Genomic DNA, 27,311 nt, shown 5'->3' on the forward strand with positions numbered 1-27,311 from the left:
ATAAGGCTTTTCAGGTAAACTAGGCAGTTACACGAAAACAAGAAGGTAAAACTTTTCGTATATTAATACGAAAATAAATGAAGAAATATATTATTGGTATTGGATATACACCTTTTTTTAAAATATGTTTTAATATTTTATCTTGTTATTATTGCCTTCTTAATGACTTCTTAAAAAAATTTTGGTTATTACTGTGTTATCATTTGTTCATCATGCTATCATTTTTATGCTTACATATCACCAAAAAAATAATCGTACATTGGTTTTCTATTTTCTGGACAATACCCTCGATATTTTATCAGACAGTGTACCCATCTTGTGTATTGTGCATCAGTGCAAACTTATGATGTTACGCACGAACTATAAATTTTTCCATTGTTTTACAAAAACAATAAATCTTGTCGCTAAAGATCATATGGAAGTAGAAAATTTTTGAGTAATGCATTGTGTCAGTCTATTGATATGTAAACGATTTTTATGGCAAATTTTTGGCGTTCCGAAAAAGTGAGATAAGAAACGTGAATTAAAACGTGAAAAAATCAGCTGACAAAAAAAAAGCCTTAAAAATATTAAAAGCGAAATGAAAAAAGATAAGAAATTTCGTTGCTAGCAATCTATTAAAGTCACTTCTCTAGTATTTCATCAAAATATTTATAAAATCACCTTCAAAAATCTTATCTCATAATTAACAAATAATATTCTAATTATTTTTAATTTGCTTGAAGTCATAAATATTGAAACGCATCATCCCTCACACGACAATTATAAAATTATAGAATCAAAAAGAAGTGAACAACATTTGAACAATTTTTGTGAAATTCTAATATATAATGAAGAAAAAGCAGATAAATAAATTTTAATTTAACAGGAAGCATAAAAAAAGAAGAAGCATTGAAAGGCAACAAATGATTAGAGAAGTCTGCTTAACTTCCTAAACAAAGCTGTATATTAAATTTTGTATAAATGTACAATAGCATGTGTTTGGCTTTCTTATTATTATTATTATTATTATTATTTTTTTTTAATTTAATCTATGCATAATTCCGTAGCGAGAATATCGGCTCCAAGTTGATAATCCGTGGCATTTAACTACGATAGCCATTGTACGTTATCCAATTTTTCAACAACTAACTCCGCCAAATAGTCTCAAGGGTTTTTGCTCTTAAAATCTTTCGTGATTCGCGCCGCATATTTAGGAATAGACTCAACACTATCATAAAATTCTTATTATTTTTCAACATTTCCCACATTTCAAAATTTAATTTTTGCAAATAAACTGTTCGCGCTATCCCCCTTGCAGCACCGAGAGACATCACAAAGTATATACGATGCATTTGTAACCATTTGGAAATTTTGAAACAATTCAGATAAATCCATTTTAAGCAATTTTCAGAAAATATTAAAAAAAAACAATTGCGCATATATTATGCATTGAAAGCTAGCTCTAGCAAATAACGATAGTCATCATCCGGAAAAGAAGAAATTTCGATTAATAAACTTGAAATCTGATTTAGACTGTATAAAAGAGTAAATATTTCCGTATACTATTTACATTAGATATGTATATAAATGAGATCTTAAGCGAGTGTGTTGATGGGTATTCAAGAGTCGCCTTAAGACGATTTCGGTTTTCTCATTTGTTTTATTACAATAAGTTATCATCGTTATCATCATCGTTCTATTGACATAATAGTAAGTGAATAGTGTACATAACCATTTCTGTATATATATATATATGTTTATATATACATATATATATATATAAATAATATATATAAATGTATCCAACTTCAATTTTATGACAGAAAAGAGAAAGAAATAAAAATTTCATATAAATGAAATGTGATACACTTTCGGTTCGTTATAAAATCAAAAAATGTAACAGATGTTTTACGCTTACTGCATGCAGCTGACAATGTACGAGGACAACCTTATATCTATACATATATATTACGTATATATAGTAGTTGTATATAAAGAAAAATGCTTTTTTTTTTTGGTGTGTTGGCTTTGGTAACAAATGCTGCATTAAAAGAACTGACCTGTAGGGACACATTTGAATGGAAACCTATCTCGTTTTCGTTTTTCTATCAATGACCTTGATACTGATAGACTGAACATGACGATCGCTTTAAATGCCTTAATTAAAATAAGAAATTGAAAGAGACGAACAGAAAAACATTTTCAACATAATTTTTTATTAGGTTCCTATGACCTCGGAAAACACGTAAAGAGAAAAGAAAGAAAATCTTATAAAATAACTTAATTTCACGTCAGCTGAAAATGTACAATAAATAAAATGCAGTGAACGGGAAAATGACGTACACTCTAGAACGAATTTTAAATATTTTCATCAGTTAGCTTTAAGTGATATTTTACTGAAATTTAGTTTATGGTGGATTTCGATTTAATTTACTGTGCCGGAAAAAAGGCGCCTAAAGAATAATTCAAGTTTGGATTCATATTTAATAAACATTGCACCGTTAAAACTTTCAAATTCAAAAACTTCAACTTGTCATTATTATCACACTTATAGTTGGCTCACATATATATATATATATATATATATATAGTTCTAAAAAATAGAGAAATCAGTTTTAAAGAAGTCAAAAACGTTCATCTTCTTCTCGGCATAATCCAGATATACTAAACATTTTCACGGATTCCAAACGTCTAGTGTGTAGTGCAAAACGTAAAATACATATGTACGTTTTTGATGATTTGGCAAGTGCCCAAAAAGTGATTAGCGGCAACAACAATTTTTAAGAGAATCTTGCCACGCTCGTAAAAATATTCAAGGCCATTAAATCAACTAAAGCTAAAGTCTTGCTAGGATTCTTGGCAGTATAACAAATATTTCTTCAAAATTAAACTTCGAAGCTTTTAAAAGCGTTTTCTTGAGGCCATCGTTCCTCTGTCGAATGAATGAGAAACTCTACCGCAATGTCAACGTTCGTAGATTCAAGTCTCAGCGCGACAGAGTTCATTTTGGGCAGCTTTGGCTTTATAGTAAATGTTCATTCTGTGAAAGCGTAACACTTACCGATTGGGCCCACACTTATTATGCTGTGGCCTAGTCATAGTTTCCTAGCCGCTTTCTAACCGTCACATTGTTACACGTATAGGGAACATTATCTTTTAACTTATTAGTCACATTAAAAGAAAAAGAAGAGCATCCGACAATTTTTCCAATAAATTAAAATTTCCAGATTTTATGCCGGATTGTCCTAAAGTCTGCACAACAAGCAGCTATAAGTCGGCGCTATTCTTTTTAGTCTTGAATGATTGGTTTGTTTGGTTTTGAGTTGTAAATTTACAAAATTTTTTATTTAATTTTTTAAAATCAGAATTTTGGTCTATAGCGGTATGTCAAGAGAGGCCAAGAAAAGCAAAAGAATTGCTCCGTGAGAGGTAAAAAAAAGGCATTCGCATATTCCCAAATCGTTTCATTTTTATACCCACCACCGAAAGTTCAGGGTATGTTCATTTCATTCAAACGCAATGCTCAAAAGAAAGCCTTAGAGATCCCATAAAGTGTATATATCCTTGACCAGTGTCAAATTTTCCATCTAGCTAAGCATATCCGTCTGTTCATTTTGCAAAAATGCAGATAATGGAGTTTTCAAATTTGTACAACTTAAACTGAAAACGGCTCTGAGTGTTCAAAAATTGAAAAAATCGACCACGTGTACCATATATTGTAAAGTATTAAAATTTGTTTGTTTTTCTCAGTTTTGCTTTTAAGAAAAAGCTGGTAGATATGAAATATTTGGCCGCAGCTGAACGGGTGTAGTGAAGGGTGAAGTAATATTTAAATATAACTAGCAAAGGCAAAACCTTTTTCCTTTTGGCAGAGCTCCGTTAAGCCGAATTCTGTTAAACGAAATCTCGGATCGATTTAACTCAAAATACAGTTAAAATGGAACTTTTCGAGAATTTTTTTACAAATTATTGTGAAGAAAACATGACTTTATGTAAATTAATTAATTTTCGAAAGGACAACATAACTGAAGCTGGCATAAATGAAGCTGATAAAGCGAAAGTTTGCGTAGCTATTATGGCGAAACTATGCTCTGTGAAAAAATGCAACTAGTACAGCATGCATCCTCTATTAGTAACCCCCCCAACGATGTGCAGGTTCTATTAAGTTTTTTCCGTACTTACCATTATATAGACTAATTTTGAAAGGTCACTGTATGCAAACCATGTCCTGTGAAAAAATGAAACTAGCACGGCATGAATCCTCTGTTAATAGTCTTTCTAACGATGTGCAGGTCATATTAAGTCTTGCCGGGAGAATTTTTTTAAAATTCTTTCATTGAGGTTAATATTCAAAATGGATCAGATTGATCACAGAAACTACTTGCAATTCAATATTAAGCGACAAAGTATGCGTTTTCAAAAGGAAAAGAAAATTTTATTTTTTACTCAACGCTTCTAAGCGATTGTTCTTTCTCTTGTTTCAATTTTCAACAAATTAGCACTTCTTCCTTACCAAAACTTGAATTGTAGACATAGTAGAACGATGAACGCCATTTATTAACTGAACTATGCAATGGCCCTAACAATTGCCTTCACCAACTCATTTATTAAGCCAAAGTTTTTCATAGCCCTGACGAATATCTCACTATATCATTATCATTTGTTGCGGACTGCTGCTACGTGTAGCGGTGCAGTTAGATGCAGCGCTGTCGCTAGGCGAAGCGCAGTCGCTGGGTGCACCGCAGCCGCTACAGCCGCAGCAGTCAAGTGCAACGCAGCAGCTGGGGAGTTTGAACCGAACTTGAGTTTTCTGTTTCTTTATGGTAAAATTTGAACAATTTCTCCAAAACTTTGTAACTTCCGCGTGCATTTCAGATATAGTGGTTGCGTCGATCTTCTTTGATCTTCTACTCTATCCCAGTAGAGTAGGTAAAATGCTAATAACGGCCTACCTTTATGGAGAATCTCTCTCTACATAACGTTATTATGCGAGAGAGAATTATGAATAGGAGGAAATGTCCAAAGTCCGTCTGTGTGACATGAGAATATTTTTCTTTTATGTTTGATCCTATTTTATTTTTTTTTTTTGTGAGGAAAGAAAAAAAGGAGTTAAAAAGCAAACGTCCGAATCGAAGGATGTAAAGGTTGTGTAGGCTGAGTTACAAAAATACATAATTAAAGAAAAGTATAAATTTATTACTTTTACCGAGAGGTTGAAATTTCAAGATGTTAAACGTATTAAAATTGGTAAAGTAAGTTTATAATGTTATCAAAGTCATAAATAATTCAAGCATGCGTTAAAAAAGAAATGTCGAGAAGGACCGAAAGGACTATTACGCATTTATGTATCCGTAAAGAAATATTGAAACACAAGGAAGTATATGATAATTGCTAAAATAAATAATAGCATTAATTATGCTACCGTTTCCACAAAAATAATTTGCTACTTACTGGAATGAATGCAATATTAATGCTAATAGCAAATACATAGTAATAGAAATTTCTGTATTAAGGAAAATTAAGAAGAAAAAAAGGAAAAATAATCAGGTGCATAAACTTATCTGCGGGTATGTAGAAATAAAAAACTTAAAAGAAAAAAAAACAAATAAAAAAAAAAAAATAGAAGGAAACGAAAAGCAAAGCAACGTGAAATTTGCCCAATAGACAAAAAGGAACAATATTAAATAAAATATGTGTAATATCGGTACATGCAAAGGTTTTTCTTGAACCCACAAGTGCGTAAAAGCAAAATTCAATTATCAGGGCCGAAGAATATAAGATGTATTTCAAGCAAGATTTTACGCAATAAAGAGCATAAAAAAAACCTTGAATGCTGTCTGCAAGAGTGGATCATAGTCGATCTGGCAGCCCTAAGGAGCTCGTATTGAGTTTTTTCTTTTTGCGGAATGGTATTTGATAGGTCACGATACGGGATGTATTGATAGTGTGCCAGCATCTTTCACAATCAAATCATCGACTAACTGTACCGTAGTTGTGGTGTTTGGGTTTGTATAAGATTTTCTTATGCATTTATATGTATGTAGCTGTTAAATTACTGTCTATTATTTGCTTGTTTGTTTGCATATGTGGTTAAGCAAATATAAATATGCCAATATGTGATCTCGTCGATTACGGCCCGCTGCGTTTAAAATTTCCAATAATTTAACATACTCGTACATAGCACATAAAGTGCAAAAAGTTATATCTAAATTTGCTACTAAGTTGTCGTTTTGCTGTTTTCTTCTGTCTTGTTCTGTAGTCCAGTCGCTAGGTGCAACGCAGCGACTGGGTGCAGCGTAGCAACTGGACGCAATCGCTAGGTGCAGCGCAGTCGTTGTATGCAGCGCAGTTCCTGGATTCAACGCAGTCCTTGGGTGCACTGCAGTCCTTAATTGCAGCGCAATCCTTAGATGCAGCATAGTCGCTGATTGCAACGAAGTCCCAAGGTGCAGGGTACTCGCTGAACGCAGCGCAGCCTGTAGATGCGGCACAGACGCCAAGTGCAGTGCTGTCGCTGCGTCAGAAATGTGTATTTGGTTTTATTATTTTTAGAACTTGGATTCTTAGCTTATGGGCCGACCCATTTCAAAATTCAAAAATCATTTCATCAAATGATAATTAAATGAATAAAGAAATGATTGCTGCCGTCTTTTAGGTTAACGCAGTAATCATTCGTTGCGATATCTAAAGAATATTAATTCGAATACTTTCAAATAAGACAACATTCGCGGTGACGAGCTCACAAACATTTTTTATTCTAATGTATTATGTCAAATAAATCCGCACGAAATTTTTTGATTCCATCCAATACTTCTTTAAGTATTTCAAACTGATTTTCGGATCCATTTAAATATGCAACAAATGTACTCAAAATGTGACAAGACTACATGTGTCGCGGACGGAATAAATAAATAGATAAAAAATGACAAGCCCGCCGAGCGAATTACACTGCCACGCAAATTTTCATATTTTATGTTTAGGTGAAGGGCAATTTGGATGTCCTCTTGAATTCTCTACGTCTGACTTATTTCGCCTCTGTTGCAATCATTTGTGTTAAGGAATTGAAAATGTATTAAATCAATTAATACCTTATAAATGCAGCAATGCAAGTACTCTTGCTTTAAATTGCTTTCATTATTCTAATTAATTTCGTTTAAGTTCCATCCTTCATCATTTATTAATAAACGTATATACCGTAAGGGGATTAGCTTCGCTAATTTTGTTCAAAATATCTATCTACGGCTATTGACTATTGTTACATAATTTGATGAAAAATGCTTTCCACTTTAGATTCCTTTAAGGTTTGACAACAAATGGAAGTCAGAGCAAGCAAGAGCGAAGTTTATGATCTTTGGGGACTAATCCATTGTGTTAAAAAAAAAAAAACAATTTCATTTTTTCCCATGAATTTTCGCGTCCGAAAAAACTAATAACCACTTTATTTTTTAGACAATTTTGATTACTTTGCCCGTTTATAAGTTGAAGTTCACTCTGTTATGACAAATAATAAAATTAAGTTTCATCCATAGCAATTCAGGGGCAAAATCCAATTAATTTTACGCAAAAGTGTGCTCAAGAAGTCGTTCTCGACGACGTGTTTATCCTGGAGTTACCAAATATGGCATTGTTCGGATCAATAGTTTCATCGTACCCAAAAGAATTGCCTAAGACCTTATATACCAATATTAGTTCCCTATGGGTCGGGCGAAATCATTTTGTGCTAACTAGCGGACTTCCATCACCATTCTTTATACTTTATGAATGATGTTTTTAATAATAAAACTTCCTGGACTTTTAAGAACATTTCTTGGATTTGGACATTGTAGCAAACACATGCGTCTCCTATTACTGTCATGATATCGTGATAAATTTTTCTCCCAGAAAAACAATTCTACATAAATGTTGAATCGATCTACATTTCAATAACTTTTGTACATTTAAAAAAATTCAAAAAAAATCTCGAACATTCATTCTTGCACTTCTAAAGAAGACAAGCAATAAATAATTATTATTGCCAGCAGTTCTAGTTATTTATCAAGCCAGAATTATATTGATTGACCTAATTATACCTAAGCGTAGTAAACAGCCTTGGACATGTAGATAAAGCAGATTAAAAGTCATATCAAAGTTTTTTAACCCTTTGACGACCCTATGACTTGGTGATTACCCTATTTAACTATAAACTTATGTGCTGAATGTCAAAATAGAACGTATGCCGATAGCGAATCCTTGTCTTCCCGTCACTTGCCAGCTACTTGCCAGGTACTTAAGTTTATTATTTTAAACAACAACAACAACTCCCTTTTTCCTAAACGTTGCCGTTATATAAAAAAATATTTACCTATGTGGCTTTAAAGGATTAATTACATAATTAAACGATTTTACTTTTTTTTTAGATGACTAACTTACTACAAACGTACTATCTCAACTGAAAGCTTACTGTCTCTGTCTGTGTTATCTTTTAGTTTTTTCTCGCTTTGCCAGTTTACCTTTAACAAGTCTGCTCTGCAATTGGTCATGAAAAACAGGAAAAAAAATACTGATTCACTTTTTGTGCCGAGATACCAACGTTTAACTTTTATCCGGAAAGATAAAAGCCAACTGAAATGAAGGTGTGCGGATTAATAACAGTTTTAAGATTAATGATAACGCTGTTACGATATATTTAGACTGTAATAAAAATTGATAGGCTTGCAGAAAGTTGGCATACCTGAAAGCAATTAATAAGTTTGTGCAATAAAAATTTGAATCGGTTAGATCTGTCGTACGAAATATTTTTATTACTATGCGTTACTTGTTGCGCCACTAATCTTGATTAACGCACCACAAATAGATTATTGAAATGATTCAAAAAATAAGACTACCATTCACTCAGTTACGAAAATCATTGCCCACACAATGAAATGAGGTTTATATGAATATTTCAGAGAAGCCGCGAAGAAAATTATTAAGCAATTTTCGCTAGACGTATCGGATGGATTGATAGCCGATACCTCAAAATCACATTTAGCTTCTTAAGCGGATTAGGAGAAAATCCGCCTTTCATATTTGCCACAGCCACATCAAATAATGGCTCATATGTTTAGAAAAAGTTTTATCAAACGAAGGAACAAATATTAGCAGCAATAAACCAATTGACAGAAGCTTTCGGTACTAAGCGAAATTTCTACCTTACAATAAGGGAAAATCCACCAGGGAAACCACAAATTGTACTAGGTAGAGGTATAATGGCCTGGCCTTTCCTACTATATAGAAGAAAATAGAATAGATGAGAGAGATAAAGAGCACAATGTATAGATTATAATATTTAGATAACGAACTCATTCACTTCCGACTCCATGCCAATGAGTTGGTCTTTTATAACTTATAGTTAATGATCAAAATCATTTGTTTCGGTAAAGGTTTCGAACGTTTGATATTCACAAAAAAAAGTACTACGACATTAGAATGTCCAGCAAGAAGTCATGATCTTGAGTATTAAAATAATCAAAACTTTTTTTATGAACTTCGGAAAGATTACAATATTAATGAACAACTTAAAAATCATATCTAATTCACTATCGTAAAAATAGTTAGTCGACTTACAAAATGATGAGTTGAATGTTTGTAAAGTCATTTCACCCTAATATGCCGTAACATTGAAAAATTAAAATGTGCTACTTACGTTCGCTTGCGTAAGCGATCGAATTGCGATTGTTCTAATCAAGCATGTAAAGAGTATTAGGAAGCGTGCAATAATTTAGTTTAATGGGATTTTGTATAAGATTTATACGGTTTTTGAAGAAGAGAAGCATGACAAGCATTTACACATAAAACTTATGTCTTTCCACGTTGAATAGCGTTTTATTCCTTTGCTGAAATATGCGCAGTTTGCCTTACAATGACTTAATTATGCATTTTACAAGGCATTACAGCCTATCATGCTTATTCTAGAAGATATCAAGCTCAAAATATATCAACTCAATTTATCTTGATTTGTTTTCAAGTATGACGTTGTTTTTCCTCCGGCAATGGTCAAAGAATTTTCATATTGTTTTTACATCCACTATCCAACGATGAAAATGTGTTCATGTTGTCGAAACACTTGTAATACCCTAAAAAATACATATACATTCTTTATCAAGCAAGTATAGTGCATAGAAATACTGACTCGATTTAAATAGATCCAACTGCCCGTTCGTAAGTCAATCTGTTATTATATCTGCGATATGCAGAAATGAAAATGTCGAAGTTCTTGCATGCAGGTTGATATTCAAATTGAACCAAATAACCCTCTTTTTGGGTTTTTTGCTCATTACTTCGAAACTACAAGTGAACCAAAAAAAAGCGTTATATAGAAATGAAAAAAATCTAAAAAATGCTTTCTTTGTTTTTGTCTTCTGTAAGCTAAAGGTGGTGGATACAAAATATTCGGTCACAGCTGAATATAATTTGCTCACTTGTTATATGAATGTGATATGAACTTTTTGTTTGGGTGCATTTTACTCAAACATTTTTACGCTTTTTTTAGGTATCAGATAATTGCATAACTTTGTGTACTTTTCTCGCGAAATGCAAGCACAATTTTATATGTTCTACGTTAAATCAAGTTTATTGAAATATATATCACTCTGATCAATAACCATTTCTTTTTTCTTTCTTTTTTTTTCATTACTACTGCGCCAATATGATAAAAACTTTGGAAGATCTGAGTGAAAAAGTGAATTTGAAACTGTTCAAGGACCTATTTTGAAATTAGTTTCACAACATTAAGAAAACTCTTCAAAGAACGAAACAAATAGTAAAGAGAAGAGGATGAATTCTTCAGAACTTCCCTGGCTGTCCCTCTCAATTTTTGTCAAGTTATAAATGATACGTATGATCTGGAGTTATGATAACGGAAGACAACCACTTGTTTGCTATTAATCAATTCTGGATCTGAAAACTCAATTGTCACCTTACTTCCATTATTTGTTGACAATAAAGAGCTGAATCAATTATTTAGTCACGTTGAAGCCGCTCATGGCGCACAATTCCCTACCAATCCCAATTCAACGCGAAGCATTCATCTACGAAACCCTAATTATGGTCTCGTCATAATTTATTGTCGCATGCGATAGACTTTTTATCGCCGTTTATTTTAAACATGCCTGGAAATTAAGTCCATTAAATTTTTGGTCAAAATTTAGTTTCGCAGCGATCTCACAGAATGAAATATGCCGGTCTCTCCAATTTTTAAAAGAACATCATCGACTCTATCAATGATTGCTCAACAAAAGCAAGTCGCCTCCATAAACTTCAAGTTTTCGAAACGAAGACCAATGAACCCTTTGCCTCTTTTTTTTTAATAAAATATCTTCATTAAAAGTAACGCAAGTCTTTTCACAAGTCTGCGAGTCAGAATGTCTAGGAATTGTCATCTTTGAAATGCGCTGTTGCGTGTCCAGATAGAGATGGGGTGTTGAGATGAGAAAAAAAAATTTCCGAAATTTTGTAAAAGAAAATGTTTTGCATTATTTTTTTCTTTTATACAACTTTTTTTGGTGAACAGTGGGTTATATATGTGTTCATGGCTGTAAATGTATTCATGTAAATTTTCAATTTGTAATTTTTACTTTTTATTTTAGCTATAAAGGAGAAAAAAATTTCATTTATCGTCATTAAACATCTAATAAATATTATAAGCAACTAATGAATGTACTCATGTGCGTACACAATTTCAGAAGTCTCTACCTTAGGGATTCCCAAACATTTATTGTTAATGTAATCATAAATTTGTTTCAATTGTCATTACATCCTCATCAGCGTTAATTTTGTGAATAAATTCCTTTTTAATTGCTCTACTATTGCGTACATTTGGGAAATCATGCTTTACACGCGCACTTATCTACTTTCTCATATACTTGTTTAAATGCTCATTTTATGCTCGTTAGTTCTGTTGTTGTTGTTGTTGTTGTTGTTGCTTTTGTTGTTGTTGTATCTTTTTTCATACACCACTGTGAACTGATAGTGTTTATTTTTACGAGGTTTTTGTAATTTCTTCTTTTTTTTTCTTTCTTTCTTTCTTTCTATAACCGACATCTACCCAAGGCCTGGTGATGCGTTAATGGTTTTGTTCATTTGAGTAAACACCTGTTTAGAGAGTAAAGAAACACAAGAACACAACTAACACTGATATGAGACAATCCTTCAAACTTATACATGTTACATACAATCGGATACTACGACAACAATAGGAATAATTCCTCTGCCTTGCTGTTTTTATTTTAAAAAAATAAAAAAAATTGCTTTTTTCTTTTTTTTCCCTCCTCTTAACAATGAAAATTTCTTTATGTTATGTTATCTCTGCATGAATATTACATTTCCACACTTAGCATAGGGGATATACTATGTTTTGGAAATATTGGAAAGCATCGTTTAGATATGCACACGGAAAGGGCATAAAAACTGTATAGGTATTATATACATATACATATACATATATGTATGCTATACATTTACAAAAATCATTCATTCGATAAAATGACTTTTCATCAAAACTGCCCAAGTCCGTTCGAAACGAAATTTCCCAAAATGTTGAAAAAATTATAAAAGCACATAAAGTATTGTAGATCCTTAACCCACGAATTTCAAAAAGCAAAGGCGCTCTATTCATCTGGCGATTAATGAATTGGTTAACAAATATATTCTCTGATAATAGATAAAATCCAAAGTCTTATTGACTAAGAGGGAGAATTTACGAAAACGTCGAAACATAATGCGGCCTTTTTCATCTGTTGTGATATGCTTAAGCCGACAGACTTGAATTATGGTAAACGAAGAGAAAAGTCGAAAGAAATAATTGATTGCTTGCGAAAGGAGTTATTATTGTTAACAATAAGTTGACTTAGATCTGTAAAGAATTCTCATTGAATACGTTATTCTAATTTTGTCAATTAAATCGATGCTAACTTTTTTTATATATATATGCAAAAAAAAAATATATTCTTGGTCATCTTGTGCGGACCCAATTGCACAAATTGTAACAAGGATAATAAACTACTTTCCATGTTCTGGTTCTTCGCCGTCTTGAAATGGCATTCAAAACATAGCTAAGCGACTTACCCGTTAAGAAGGTCAACAACGTTGGACCACATACTCTGAGCGCTTTTAATAAAATTTATTTATTAACAAAATGTGACTTTTAAGCAAGATATCCAAACAAATAAGAAATCTATACATTTTAAGCTATTTATATGGTGGTGTATCATCGAGACATCGTAGTAATGATGAATTTTTAAGAGTATATTCATTGTACCAAAGCGTGTGTGTAGAACACCTAGAAGAAAGTTCCGGAGACTCTTTAAACAATGTATATATGGTAACTAGAGTTTTTTACATTTAACGCAAACTGTATTTTTAATGTTTTTCAACGCATATAAATGCAAATCGAAAATTCCATAAACTATATATGTATATATTAAGACATCCTTGTTTTGGGCCCCCCGTCTTCCATCAGAAATCATGTGATTAAGAATGGACGAATTAGAAGACTAGAATATATTAAGTAATATAATGCAGAAAGCGCAAGACAATGTCAGTCTGGCGAGGAAGAAGACAAAGAATGACTAGATCGTGATTATGTTTTCATACCGTCTTCTGACTTTGGCTGCTGCACCATACAGAGGTCTTTTTCCATTTGTCTCCATAAAGGTGGGTGCGCTGCTAGGAAGAAGTCATCTTAACGGTAAGCTTTTTGAGACGGTATGTAAGTGTAACTGTATCGAGGACTTATACGAAACTTTCTTCCATAGTCTGATAGGAGAGAGATCCAAGCCAAAGCCTCGTATTAGCTACATCGAAACTCAATCCAATTGCGCAACCGAAACACTCAATTTCAATCGGAAAACGTGGCCATGACGGTGAATAGTAGTCATAATAATAAATATTGGCCTTCATCTGAAGAAGTCATATATATTAGGTCATAAAAAAGTCTTTACGGTTTTTTTCGCGGGATGGTTGGATGCCTATATATCGGGAAACACTAACCCCATTGTCTTCAGCAAACATTTGCTGGTGAAAGGTGACATTTCAGTTTATATTTTTTGTAAAGATAGTTTTCTACTTCTTTTTTCGTCTAAAAAGTTCGATTGATGTGAAAATGGGTGAAATATCCGAAGAAATACGCTATGTGATGCTTTTTTATTATAGAAATTTCAATGTCAAGGATGCACCTCACTCTGATCGAAAAAGTCGAGGAAATTTTGAAACTGATAGCGCAAGACCGGCGCGTAAGCTGTCAGAAATAGGGGAGGCATTAAACATCAACCACGTAACAGTTTGGAATCATTTGAAAAGAGAATGTTGCAAAAAGGAGTTCAAAACGGCGAAAGAAACGGCAAAGACATTTTATATGATCAATTGTGTATAAATGTTTTGTTAAAATTCGCAAGTAATGCTTTATGCTTTAAAATACTGTGCTCTTACTTTTTGAAAAGTAAAATCGACTTAGCTCGATCTGCGTGTCTGCTTGAATTTTTATTTTCTTAATGTTGACATCTCGACTGCATACGTAAAAGTTTACCTAAGAGAACAGGTTTAATGGTAAATTTTTTTCATTACATTCATATAAGGCAGACTTAAAAGTCAGCTAAATCGATTCAAGGCTTCTCTTGCGTTCATTGAAAATACAAAAAAGCTCTTCACTTTTTCTTATATTATAATCTTAAAGATTAAAGACCCTAAAAATATTAAAACCCATTCGATCAAGACAATGAGAATCTTACTCTTGTCTACAATTTGTTCTTTTTTTTTTAAAGAAACATATATTCATACACACTAGAAAAAAAATATTCTTTTTTAGTGTAGAATATATGCAAGGATGTTGTGTGAATACCATCTTATAGAATCATCAACTTTACCATTAAAATTCTAATCGATCAATTATATATATATATATATATATATATATATATATATATATGTATATATATTTTTTTTTATTTAATAGTAAAAGAACTTTGAATTTCAATTTATTCGTTAGAAAAAATAAATACCTAAAGCATATTTTCAGGCTGCGACAATTTAAATAAATCTCATATATAATCTCTTCACCCGCAGAGCATACAAACACATATACATATGTTTTAACTTTTTAAAATAAAAAACAACAACAAAAAAATCCTATTAAGTAAAATGATGAAAAAAGGAATCTCGAACTGAAGTAAACTGAATGTAGAATTGATTGGCATCATTTTATGCCTGCAGCAAAATGTAAAACATTAAGCAGTAAGCAATAACAACCACACTTAGAAATACCAATGACAACAACAATAACAACAATAACAATTTACAATTGTACTAAACCATATTACGAAAGTGTTGCGAGAATATGTATTTAGAAATATTTGAATGGGTTTCTATGAAAAACAGAATAAGGAAAATATTTACGAAAAACAAAATAAATAAAAAACTAAGTTGAGGAAAAGACCGAATAAAGAGAATCGCATCAAAAATCGGAATGAGAAAACTGCACTTAAAAGAAAACCCAATGAAAATATTTTTGAAGAAAAAAAAACAAATCGAATAATAGAGAATCAAAGCGACAACAACGGCAGACGACAACAGCAACAGTATAGTATTTGAAATTGAATTAAGCTAAAAACTATAAAACGAAATCTCTTTGCTTGCGTGCGTTTGGGTGTTGTGAACGTGTATGTGTATGCGTGTTGGCGTGTTGGCGTGTTTGGATTGTTTAGCTTGTTAAATGGTTGAGCGTGTTGATGAACACGTCATAAGTAAAATATATAAAAGCATCATAAATGCTTAGTTTCGCTGAGAGTACTCAGTAAAGTGGGGTAAGAGACGAATAGAGTAGGAGTAATAGAGTAGATAAGCTTGAACGCAAACCAAAGGGCTTATTAAGAAGTATGCAAGTAAAATTTTTATTCTGTTTTTTTACAATAAATTATTTAAATTTAAATGACATAATATCAATAAATTTTAAAATATATATCCGAGTCGCGTCTAGTACCAGGCAGGACTTTAAAAAAATCCCAAAAAAAAACAATCGCACTTAATTTAACACTAGAAGCAGCGATGTTCTGCATATGTCTGTTTCTATCAAGGGATCATTTTGATCGTTATATCTGTCGACATGCGAGTCTCGGAAAAATGAAGGCAGAAAGGTGAAATTTGACAAGAACTAAACTTGATCGATTAAGTATGTAATGCCTAAAAAATGGTTGCTATCTGCCTATGAGAAATTAAAAACGTCTTGAAAGAAAACAATAATTTGCTCATATTTTCGTCTATAAGTTTTGATGCTGTGAAAATTATTGGGAAAATTATATAAAAATAACAGGGCACTAAGTAAGCAATGTTGCTCGAAAAAAAAATTCTTCTTAATTTTCATCTTCATTATGTAGAGTCTCGTACATCGTCGTGAAAGACGGCCTTTACGCTGAGACATTTAAAAAAGCTATTTTTCTAAATCTTTTATGTACGCGAAACGTAATTATTTGATCATAGAAAGTAAATAGCAGAGATATATTCGCTGCAAGGGACTCTTTTTCTCAGACAAAATATTATGTTCTTTGTATAGGAGGAATGTAATTAGCGAAAAGAAGCTTTCATTACGAAAATTTTTTAAATTTCCAAGACGACCCACTCTAAACGAGCCTATCGCAATGCAAACATCAATCCAATTATAACGAAAATTGGCAACAGGTTCAACACATAGCGATAGATTATTAACATATATTTTCCACTTTAAATGCAATCGTTTTACGTTATAATGTCATGTAGATGTTTTCGAAAAGAGTTTCATTTATAAAGAACTTCTTTTTAAATCGCTCATACTTATTACTACATAGCATTTCCATATTTGTCTATAATCTAGAAATACCTTAATAGTTACGACAAACTCATTAAGCGTTTCTGTGGGAAGACTTTTCTATAACATATCAAAAATCACGACTCGACTAGCATCAACTAAAACTGCGTAATGTCCAAAGATAAATTAAGCATAACTTGGATCCGATTGAGAGCCACAAGGGTTATATAAAAAACTGGACATTTGGATAAGCGCTGTACAAAAGCTTACTTTAGATTTTCGTTTAAATGTAGTAATGACTAGTATGAATTTTTGTGATTTTTAGTCGCTCGTTTTGTATCTCTCACCAAAAGATTGCAAATTCATTGAAAGTTGAAAAGTTATTAAGTCTCAGGTAATCTAAAAAGTGATAAGTCTGTAGGTGAATAATTAACAGTAGATATGTAATGTAAAAAGTAATCAGATTGTTACTCATTCGATAGCATTTGTATAAGAAATACCCTAGAATATGCGTAAAGTTACGGTAATGGTTGGGCCGCATATTATTTATCGCCTGAAGTTTAAACCTAAATAAACTGACACATAATAAAATTTAATATCAAATATTGTTATACTCTTTATAAGTTTCCAATGATCTTTGCTTTCGTCAGTAAGGCATAACAAAACGCATTAACAATATAAAAAATGTTTTGTTTCTATATTGAAAATATAACGAAATCTCGTTGCTATGTCATGAATTTCGATGAGAATTTTCGTAAAATAAAGGAAAAAATGCAAAATTTCAATCTTTCAATATTTGCATAGCACTGCCTGTGTATGTATTATTCTAATATAAGCGACAATTTGAAATTATTTCAGTGGAGACTTATTCAATTTTTATACCCATCACTGAACGATGATAGCGTATTCAGTTTATCAACACGTTTATAACGGATATATGGATTGAACAAAACGGTGCAACATACCAGACAAAAGTTCAATGATTATTATTAATCTCCAAGAATAATTACGAGAGTTTGCGATATAACTGTTTTGAACTTTTTGTGTTGCTTTGGGGTTATGTTGAAGCATTGGCTTATACTGATAAACCACGAGTTCTTAACGATCTTAATCAATAAAATTTTATGATGCTATTTAAAGCCAATAGCACTTTGTGTGTTACGTAATGAGAGAACACATTCCAAATAAAATCTTGTTTTTAAGTATGAAAATTTCAAAAATAATTGCAAAATATATATAAAGTAATTCTTTGATCGTTTATATTCCATGTGCTCTCATCATTGACATATTTATAGACAGAGTTATAAGAAAATATTATCCCCATTTTTGTCGGTTTAAAAAAAATAGTCCCCCTACACTTGATTTATCTAGCGGTTTATTTTATGATTATCTTGTGATAATAAAAATCTTTGATTTATTTAATTATAGAGTAGTTTCGTTTATTCATTTATTTACTTTTTTATCCATGCCAACAATGCTAGCAAGGAAGACAGATCATAATTATTATACACTTTACCTTCAAAATGCTGATAAAAAAAATTAAAAAAAATAAGTAAAAAAGTTATATTTGGCGATGGCCAAATCATTTATACCCACCATGTATACCATTTCAAAAAAAAAAAGCAACTCAAATGAAAAAACAACAAATAATTAAATTTGATCGGCGAGTGGGCGACTTTTTCAACTATTATGCAAATACTATAGGATTAACCAATATATAGACGGAGGCATTTATATGTTATTGTGCCTGAGTATTGACAAAAGAAACCAATTTCCTTTTGTTTTTGAAAATAATGGTATTACGTGATCCTGTAGGCGTGCCCCGATAAACCTTCATGCCTACAAGCTAATGGGAACAATTTAACAGAATTTTCCCATTTTCAATGTCTGTGTACCCACAAGAGCTTCCAATAATTTTACCGCCTTAGAATGACGGACAGACATTTGTAGATCGCTTCAAAATTTAGTAAAGATGTGTATAGTACATGTATATGGTGTAAGCGTTTCCAACAGTTTGAATGAATGAACGTACTCCCATCCCTCGGCGATAGGTACAAGGAGAGAAGAATAAGACAGTTCGTTTACCAAACCATCTCACACATAGAACATAATATAATACATATACATATAAATATATATATATAAAGAAGTGATTCTTCACTTGCTTGCTTCTAAAGTCGAAAATATGCGATTTAGATAACAACCATAAGATGAGAGAGCAACTGAAAGCTGAACTGAAGTTAGGAAAAAGACTGAAGAAAATCGTTACCCTAGTTGGCAACAAACCAAGAAAATTTAAATGAAAACCTAGTAATTCCTCATCTACATACGTACAAGCATATGTATTTAACATATGTACACATTTTCATATAAACATACGCGTGCATCTATTTACATGCATAATCCCCTGCTCCAACTTATATAATGCAGACAAATGAGTGTGAACGCACGACTGAAAAAGGATAGGTAAAGTGGTTGAATTTGTTAGAGAGTGAAATTTTTCTTTTAAAATATTAGAATTTGTAATAGAAAGGCTTTCAATTAGTTTATCAACTTTCTAGGACACATGAACTCAACCTTATACACACTACTTAGCACATTGTTTCAAAAATTGAAAGACAGTCATTAGACAAATTTTAGCAAACGAAAAAGGCGGTAAAAAATCTTTACTTTAGGAGAATGTTTTAAGTTTTCTTAATCATGGATTTCTAAGAAAAATTTTTAATAAATATTTTTGATTGAAAATTACGTTTTGAAGAAGGATACAATCGCATTTCAATGCGCTTTTTATAGAACAACTTGTCAAGACATACGAAACACGCTTCAACTTTCATGATGGCCTGACTATTTGATCCTAATCAGTTTCCCTGAAGATTTCCCTTTTGAGATTTGCCAACAAATAATAGTAGACGGACGATGCATCTCGAGAATACAATGGATAACACAACCAATGAAATTTCCGTTTTGGTGTTGCTTGTTGTCTTTTGGTAAACTTCGGTGATATTTTCGTCGGTGATTACAAAACAAAATTCACACCCGATTTTTTGCATTTTCATAATAGCGCTTGGATCGAGTCACTCAAGCAACTATCAAACAACAGGTGTGCGTCCGAAAGGACTTAAGTTTTCGTTTGCACTTATCAATCCATGCATAAATATGTTGTTCATATTTTAGGGATGAGTTTAGATAGTCTGCGTACACGGCAGTAAGTAATAAATAAAATAATCCATCTCAATATTTTCGCATTTCCATGAGAAGTTTATCAATAGACGAAAGGACAGACGAGCAAGATTCAATTGCGAGGAAACGCATAATTACTAATGTCGCCTGTGAAACGTCCTAAGTTCCGACAGACATTGTTCGCCATTGCATTTTTCCAGCCTTGCATATAATCACACGTAAGAATTGAAACTTGTACCGATATTTCAATAGAGTTTCCACTTGGATTCGTAACATACGAACATACATTAGCTTTTCTATGGCTTTTCATTATTTCATGGCTTAGAGTCGAAAACGCCGAACGAACTTCGCGAAATATATGCACAATATGAAGCTCGCCACTTTAATCTCAATAAAACCTACATCTTAATTGACCTCGACCGGCAGTTGGTTACTACTATACAGGTGGAATATAACTTGAAGAATGACCTATTAATCTATTCAAATATTTTAATTCTAAACTTTTTGGTAACTTTTACTTGTATAAATAGACCTTCAAATATCTTTAATCAAATATGCTCTACTTGGTCTACGAGATACCGATACCGATGACGTAGACCAAAAGGAATCATTCTGGTACCTTGGTGCCAGTTTTCGGTAGCTCCGATTTTAAACAATAATTGAACTTAATTTTCGCCATGAATTGTAGTATTTTTCTTGTGAACTTTCATGTGATGACAGTTGGATACAGTTAGCTACAAGGTAACGGCAATCTTCCGATGATGGGTATCGCAGTAGTCGACTAAGGCCAATCATAATTTATACTTCATTGAAAAACATTAGCCTATTTACTTAAACCCCATCAAATACATTTTTTTTTCAAGTCTTTTTGATTTCATTTATAACTTGAATTTAATTGTATTCAAGAATTTTTTTTTTTTTCTCTTTCCTTGCAATTTTCGTTTTCTTTGAGTTTTTCTGGTCCATTTTCTATTATCAAGCAATCTTAATATAGCTAAGTACTCTTTAGTACTTTACCTACACTTGAGTCTGTTTGTGATGTATGCTTTTTATTATTATTATTATTATTATTATATAAAGCGAATCGAATCAAAGAAAAACAAAATCTTATTTCTTTCCTATTTCAAACGGGAAATGCTGCCTTTGCCTTGCCTGGGGATGTGATTGCATCGTTGAATATATTTTTATTAACTTTCTATACAGTATTATCCGACCACACACCAACATTTACATCATTACAAAAAACAACAGCAACAACAACAGCAACAACAATATCAAAACATTGGCACCTTTTGGTTGCCACATAACATCAGCCTAAGCAGTAGAAATGATGATGAGATTGACGATTACCATCAACAACGGCATCAACAGCAAATATATAACAACGACTCAAACCATTCTAATAGACGTCTGGATGCCGGAGGTGGTGGCAGTGGTGGCAGTGGTGGCGGGGCCATTGATGCTTTCAGCGTAGGTGTCGACCTAACAAATGCCTGCAATGGATTAAAAGAGAAAACATTTCTTACACCTTTTGATATACCACCGCCGCCACCGCAACCGGCTGCCATCACTGATGGTAAAAGATTTTCATGTGGTCGATGCACAACAGCAGCAACAGCGGCAGCAGCGGCAGTCAATACCGCCAACACCCCGAATAGCAAGTCTTGCTGTCAATGTGAACATAACAGCCGTGTAAAAAATGCACAATATTCAAATCACCATCATCAGCATCATCAACACCAGACAACCGGTTCAATTGGTGCTGGAGCTGCTGCTGGTTGTAGTAGCATTCCGGTTCTTTCAACCAACACACCTCGCCATTATCATGAAGAATCGTCTTTGATAATGCCACGGGCATCAGCTTTGAAGCCTCAATTTCAACGTAAAGTCAATGTTTTTGCCGCTACCGTTGATGATGATGACAACGACACCAATCCCAGCGTTAAGGTAAGTGATTTAGTGCTGTGTTAGCGGTATGGTCTAGGTTATCATCAGGTTCAAGAATTTTTTTATGTCTTTCAATTTTTGTGTTTTATCTTTTCCTCTTTGAAACAAGAAAAGTTTTTTCTCGTGCCAAAATAAAACATATAAACGCATGCACATATGCATATGTTTGTAAATAGATATACATATACATATGTATGTGCATAAATGTTAAGTTTCTGTCGTACGGTTATAAGCACCTTGCTTTGACTTTATTCACTTATGCTTTTCGAAGTCATTTCACCTATGTAATGATGTAAATATCACAAATTTGAAGCTAACATCATTGGGAAAGAACTTTACAACAACGTTACGCTCGCTTACAACTGAAATTTTTTCCACACCTATCATAATGTTTATATCCACCAACTCATGGAATGTATTAAATTTATCAAATAATTGTAACGCATTTCGTTTAATGCGAATATATAATTCAATTGATTTGCTGATTTAGTCGTATGTCTAAGATTCCCTCCGATTTGAAACACGATTGTAACGATTTTAGAATAAAAAATTGGTTTCGAAATTTTTTCTTGTTAGTCTCGCTTGATTGAATCGGAAAATCAAGTAAATCGATTCTTCGATGGTCTGTCAGCAATTAATGAGACCCTTCTTCTTTTTTTATAATTTTATAATTTTATAAAAAAAAAAGAAGGGTCCGCAAAGCTCGGATAAAAATGATTTTAGGGATTTTAGGGATTTTAGGGATGATAGGGATTTGTTGCGTTAAAACCTACGAAGTGTTACCAAGTTGTGCTGAAAACGTGAGTTTTGATGTCGTTGACCGATGCGGAAATGTTCATCTAGATAAACTATTTATCTACACAAAATGGTATACATATATTATTATATTATTATTATAATATATTCGGAATTTCTCTTCTTTTTACACGATTTGCGTATAGATATTAAACAGTCAGTTCCAAGGTGAATGCAACTTTTTTATACCAGATGTGATGTTGCAAAGCGAATGATCGAATTAATAGATTTTCTTGTATTGTCATTATGCGATAGCATCATTTGCCGTTAACAACGAATATCGTTGTTTTTTTTTTTTTATTATTATTGTTGTCTGAAAGAAGGGGTAAAATTGAATGCTTTCAATTGATTGCCTCAGAAATTGTATGGAAAATGAAAAATTACTAGGTGTAAATTATGCATAAGCTGTATACACACCAACTTATATGCGTATATATTCATACTCTCATTGTTTTTCATATCCAACCAACAATTCATTGAAACAACACTGCATATGGAATTGGTCGAGTAAATCGATTACACTGCACTTTGTACGTTCGAGGGCAGTGACTTTATGAGCATAAGAAGCCAAGGCCTAAGTTAGCTTTGGTAGCAATAATTAATCCTTTCTGCGCGAATATTCTCTTCAAAGGCACAAAAACTGCGAAGAAGGCTTTAAGAAATTTTTAAATAAACGAAATCTTGCCATATTCGTGCCCTTGCAAATTGTATTAATTGCAAGAAAAAAAATTTACAATTTCATTAATTTCAAATGAAATATTCAAATTTCATTTCAATTCAAATTAGAAAATACCGCAACTTCAAAAAGAGAATACAATGAAATTGGAATTATTTTCTCTTCTTTTTTAATATAATAAAGAAAGAGCATAATTTTGAAGCAGCAAGGTAATGCGATGGACAAGTTCCCAGTGCCGGTTTGTGATCTGCTGCTTACACTTCAGCGTGAAAACATGGCGATGAAGAATGCTCACTTATCTAGTCAAAATAAATCATGGTCGAATCAAGGACAAATTGTTTAAGGGATCAGGAAAAGCCTCTCACTGACAATACTATCGATGCGATTAGAAAAGCGATCGCTTATTTTGAGCTAGTGTTCCTCCACATTGTGAACAGTAGGTAAACTAAATCGACCAATCTTTTAGAAGTGGCTATTTGTGTCCGAGAAAAGCATTAGTAGAACAGACAAAAGCATGCATTGCATCTAAAGTCAACTGTTTTCATATAACAATTTACAGCCGCAGTGCGACACTTTCAGTCGATCACTTCTTACGATATTCCCAGGTCTATATAATTAATACAACCTTCAGCTTCTTAGACTCTCTATACTTAAAAATCTCAATAGTTCCCGGAATTAACAACAAAACCAATCAACAAGTGTAAAATGCTTTTTTCATAAGAGTATTGCGTTGAAAATTTACGCAAATTCTTGTCAGGATTATTTTGGCAGGCCAACACTGGGGTCATTTTTTCAAAATTTTTCCTCTAAAGGGCCAATTGTGATCGTGAAAGAAGTTTAATAACCTTTTCATATCGACTCCCGAAAAATTGATATACACTTGCGTTTATAATTCAGGGAAAACACATCTAAGACTTTTTAAACTACATACGGTCATCTTCTTTCTCTTCGTTTCTTTCTTGGACTGTCTGTTCGCTTGGATGTATTTCGAATTTTGGCCCATCCGATGCAAAATTTTTTACAACAATTTCGTAGGCGAAAATGCTAATATTCGATAACAATTATCAGGAAACTTTGAAAATTATATCTATTTGCCCATAAGCCGTTCTTTGCGAAGTCCGATCTAAGCCATTTTGATCAGCGTTCTTCTTCAGGCCAAAACAAAACAAATTTAGTTGGATTTAGGAAATAATTCTGAATCCGATCATCTATCTGCACTCCTTTTGAATGATATGTATTATACGTCCATCAACACTTAATATACCCTATACTATTAGTGGCGTAACGCATAAATATTTTACCATTTCTATGCACTGTGACAGATTCGTTTCTTTAGCAAACTTTATATTTCATATTCTTTCCCTTCAAAGTCCAAGTTTTCTTCGCTTACTTCCGCGTTATATTCAATCTATGAAGCGGGCAAACGATTTTACAAAAATCGTAACTTCTTTATAAAGTACTGTTGAGTAAATCACTTAATGTCTTTGACTACGAATTGTGGAAAAAAAAAAAACTTTTCGCTTTTCTGGTATTCAAACATTTCACGTAGACTATATTCAGGGAACAAACTTGAATTTATCTGTATATCGGATGATCCGTAACAAACGTAAAAACAATTAGATGATGAAAGACTTACTATAAACTTAGCGGAGAATAGAGCAGTAAGAAAGCCTTAAATGTCGTTAGCATTGTTATCGATAAGTGAGTTATTTAACGGTGAGCCAAATGCTTAAATAAATGAAAATTGATTGAAAAATGCTTCAACATGTTTTTGCATTAGTTAAAGCAAAATCTTATATGTTTGTTTTTTTTTTTTTTTTTTTTATTAACATTCCCTTCTGTATGAAATTTTGATAATAATTTAAAGTGTTATGGGATTTCTGTCGAATACACGGATCCGCTCGATAGCGATGATGTTGGTCTTGTTTAAGTCGATTATTTGCAAGTTCATAATTTTTGGATTTCTATTCAGTGGCCAGAATATGTTTATTATTCAGAATATTATCTGTTAAACTACTACTCGATGCCCATTAAAATCTGTCAAAATCATTAAGTAAACGAACACAAATTCCTTGCCTTTACAGTTGGGTTTTCTCCGAATATATCAATTTAATGCAATATTTACACAGAGAAACCACCTGTTGTTACTCCAAACGAAACAATTAAGAGCCATAGCCATGCTCTCGCGTTAAGCGATTTTTCTCTGTGCTATGTTTTTCCTTATCATAAATAAATATGGAAAACATCGCCTTACTAACGAAAGCACGTTTTTTGTATTTACTTGCTTTGCTCTAACGATTATTTTAATGTTTTGTTTTGCTTGGGAAATTCGCTTGAAAGCAAACGTGTCTCTCGCTTACTTAGTTGTTTATCGTAAAATTTCTCTTTCTCTTGCATGCATTCACTTTATTTTTCACAATATGAAATACACGCACATGCACACCTATACACAATATTTTGTGCGGTATTAAAATGTGAAAGTTTTCATTTCAACATTTGCTTGTTGTAATTGTTGATATTGTTGGCCGGTCATCACTTCATTCATGATTCCGGGGTTTCCGGGGGGCATTACTAGCTGATGAGTTGGATATGTTTCTGTTTGGCTTGTTGGATAATGCTTTTGCTTACTTGAAAATATTTTTGCATGTGAATATTAGCCAAGCGTGTGTGCTCTTTGATGTGTGCGTACAAACACTCCAGCATTTGGTTTGAGTTGATGCCTTTTCCATTCAGTTGCCAGTTGCCAGTTGCTATTCGTAGCGTGTGGTTGAATTTCTTTTCGCCTTTTACATGAAAATTGTTTATTTCATTTATTATGCGCAAGCATACGTGATTTCATACGCTTTCGCTTGACTGTTTATTTTAGTAAATTTCGGTCCGTTTTTTTCCTTTTTTTTTTTTTTTTTTCTAAAGCCAACGTAAGCATTTCTCTCTAGTTTTAATAAATCGCATAAAAACATTATTCAAATGCAATTTTTTTTTTGTTCCTATTTTTTCGAAAGTATTTTTCTGCGCCGCCTCTCCATGAGACTTGCATAAAATCGTAATCGTTACATTGTTGTGTTGTTAAACCATCGAACCGTTGGTAAAACGTGTGCCGGGTTTTACGCGCCATATAATTCCAAAAGTTTTTCATAAAATTTTATATTTATACGTATATCTTGTGTTCCTTTTTTTTTTTTTTTGTTTTCTCACTTTAAAGATATTTACACAAGCGCACCTTATCTCATTTATGTACGCTGTTGTGCAGTGCTAAAAAAAGAAAATAAATAAAAAAATGAATTGAAATGATATAGAAAGTAAAAGATAAACGAAAACTCCTTTCACTCTTCTATATCTACATACTCCTGTGATAAATATTCGCTTTAATATCGCCGCGAACGCTACCACACACGTTCGCATACGTTTTATCATTCTTTAACTAGATAATGTTACAAAGTAAACACATACCGCAGTAAATACATATATATATATATATATTCTCCAGCGTTACTGTTTAAAACAATTCATTAAACAAGTTGTTTATCTCGCTTACTAACTTTGGTTCAAAAACGTGCGTATGCTGTTATATGTTGTTTGCTATCCATTACTACTGAGTAATTCTTTGTTTTTATTTTGCAAGAAATTAAGAAATATGTCAAGTTCATCATCACTTTTTGCGCTCACACACACTAGGTGTGGGGTTGTATAGTGCAATTACTTACCGCTGAGTGCAGCTAAATAAGTTGTCTTTTGTTGATATTTTTAATCTATTACGTGCGGCATAATATATTGTGTGGTTTGAATCACACAGATCTAATAAGGCCGAGTTTGTGAATATATACTTATGTAACAAGAATAACGTGTGAGTTATGGAACAGTACAATCGGGTTGACAAAAAAACAATATTGGTTTTATGTTTAACATGTATAAAATACATATGTATATATACATGTATAA

General features: G+C 32.5%; 1 protein-coding gene across 3 annotated transcripts in view; it reads left to right on the forward strand.

The window, feature by feature from the left end:
* LOC119645220 (venom dipeptidyl peptidase 4) overlaps positions 1-27,311 on the forward strand; it is a 162,046-nt gene that overhangs the window by 87,506 nt on the left and 47,229 nt on the right. The window contains exon 1 of one of the 3 annotated variants that reach the window (XM_038045263.1): positions 21,211-21,901. The exons of 1 other annotated variant lie outside the window; for it this stretch is intronic. In XM_038045263.1, the coding sequence (XP_037901191.1) occupies positions 21,800-21,901 (102 nt within the window). In that variant the 5' untranslated portion in view covers positions 21,211-21,799. Of the gene's footprint in view, positions 1-21,210; positions 21,902-26,628; positions 26,926-27,311 lie in introns of those variants that run through there. One more of the 3 variants, XM_038045264.1, reaches the window with a different exon arrangement.

The sequence above is a fragment of the Glossina fuscipes genome, unplaced genomic scaffold (assembly GCF_014805625.2).
Source record: "Glossina fuscipes isolate IAEA_lab_2018 unplaced genomic scaffold, Yale_Gfus_2 1, whole genome shotgun sequence".
NCBI lineage: Eukaryota > Metazoa > Arthropoda > Insecta > Diptera > Glossinidae > Glossina > Glossina fuscipes.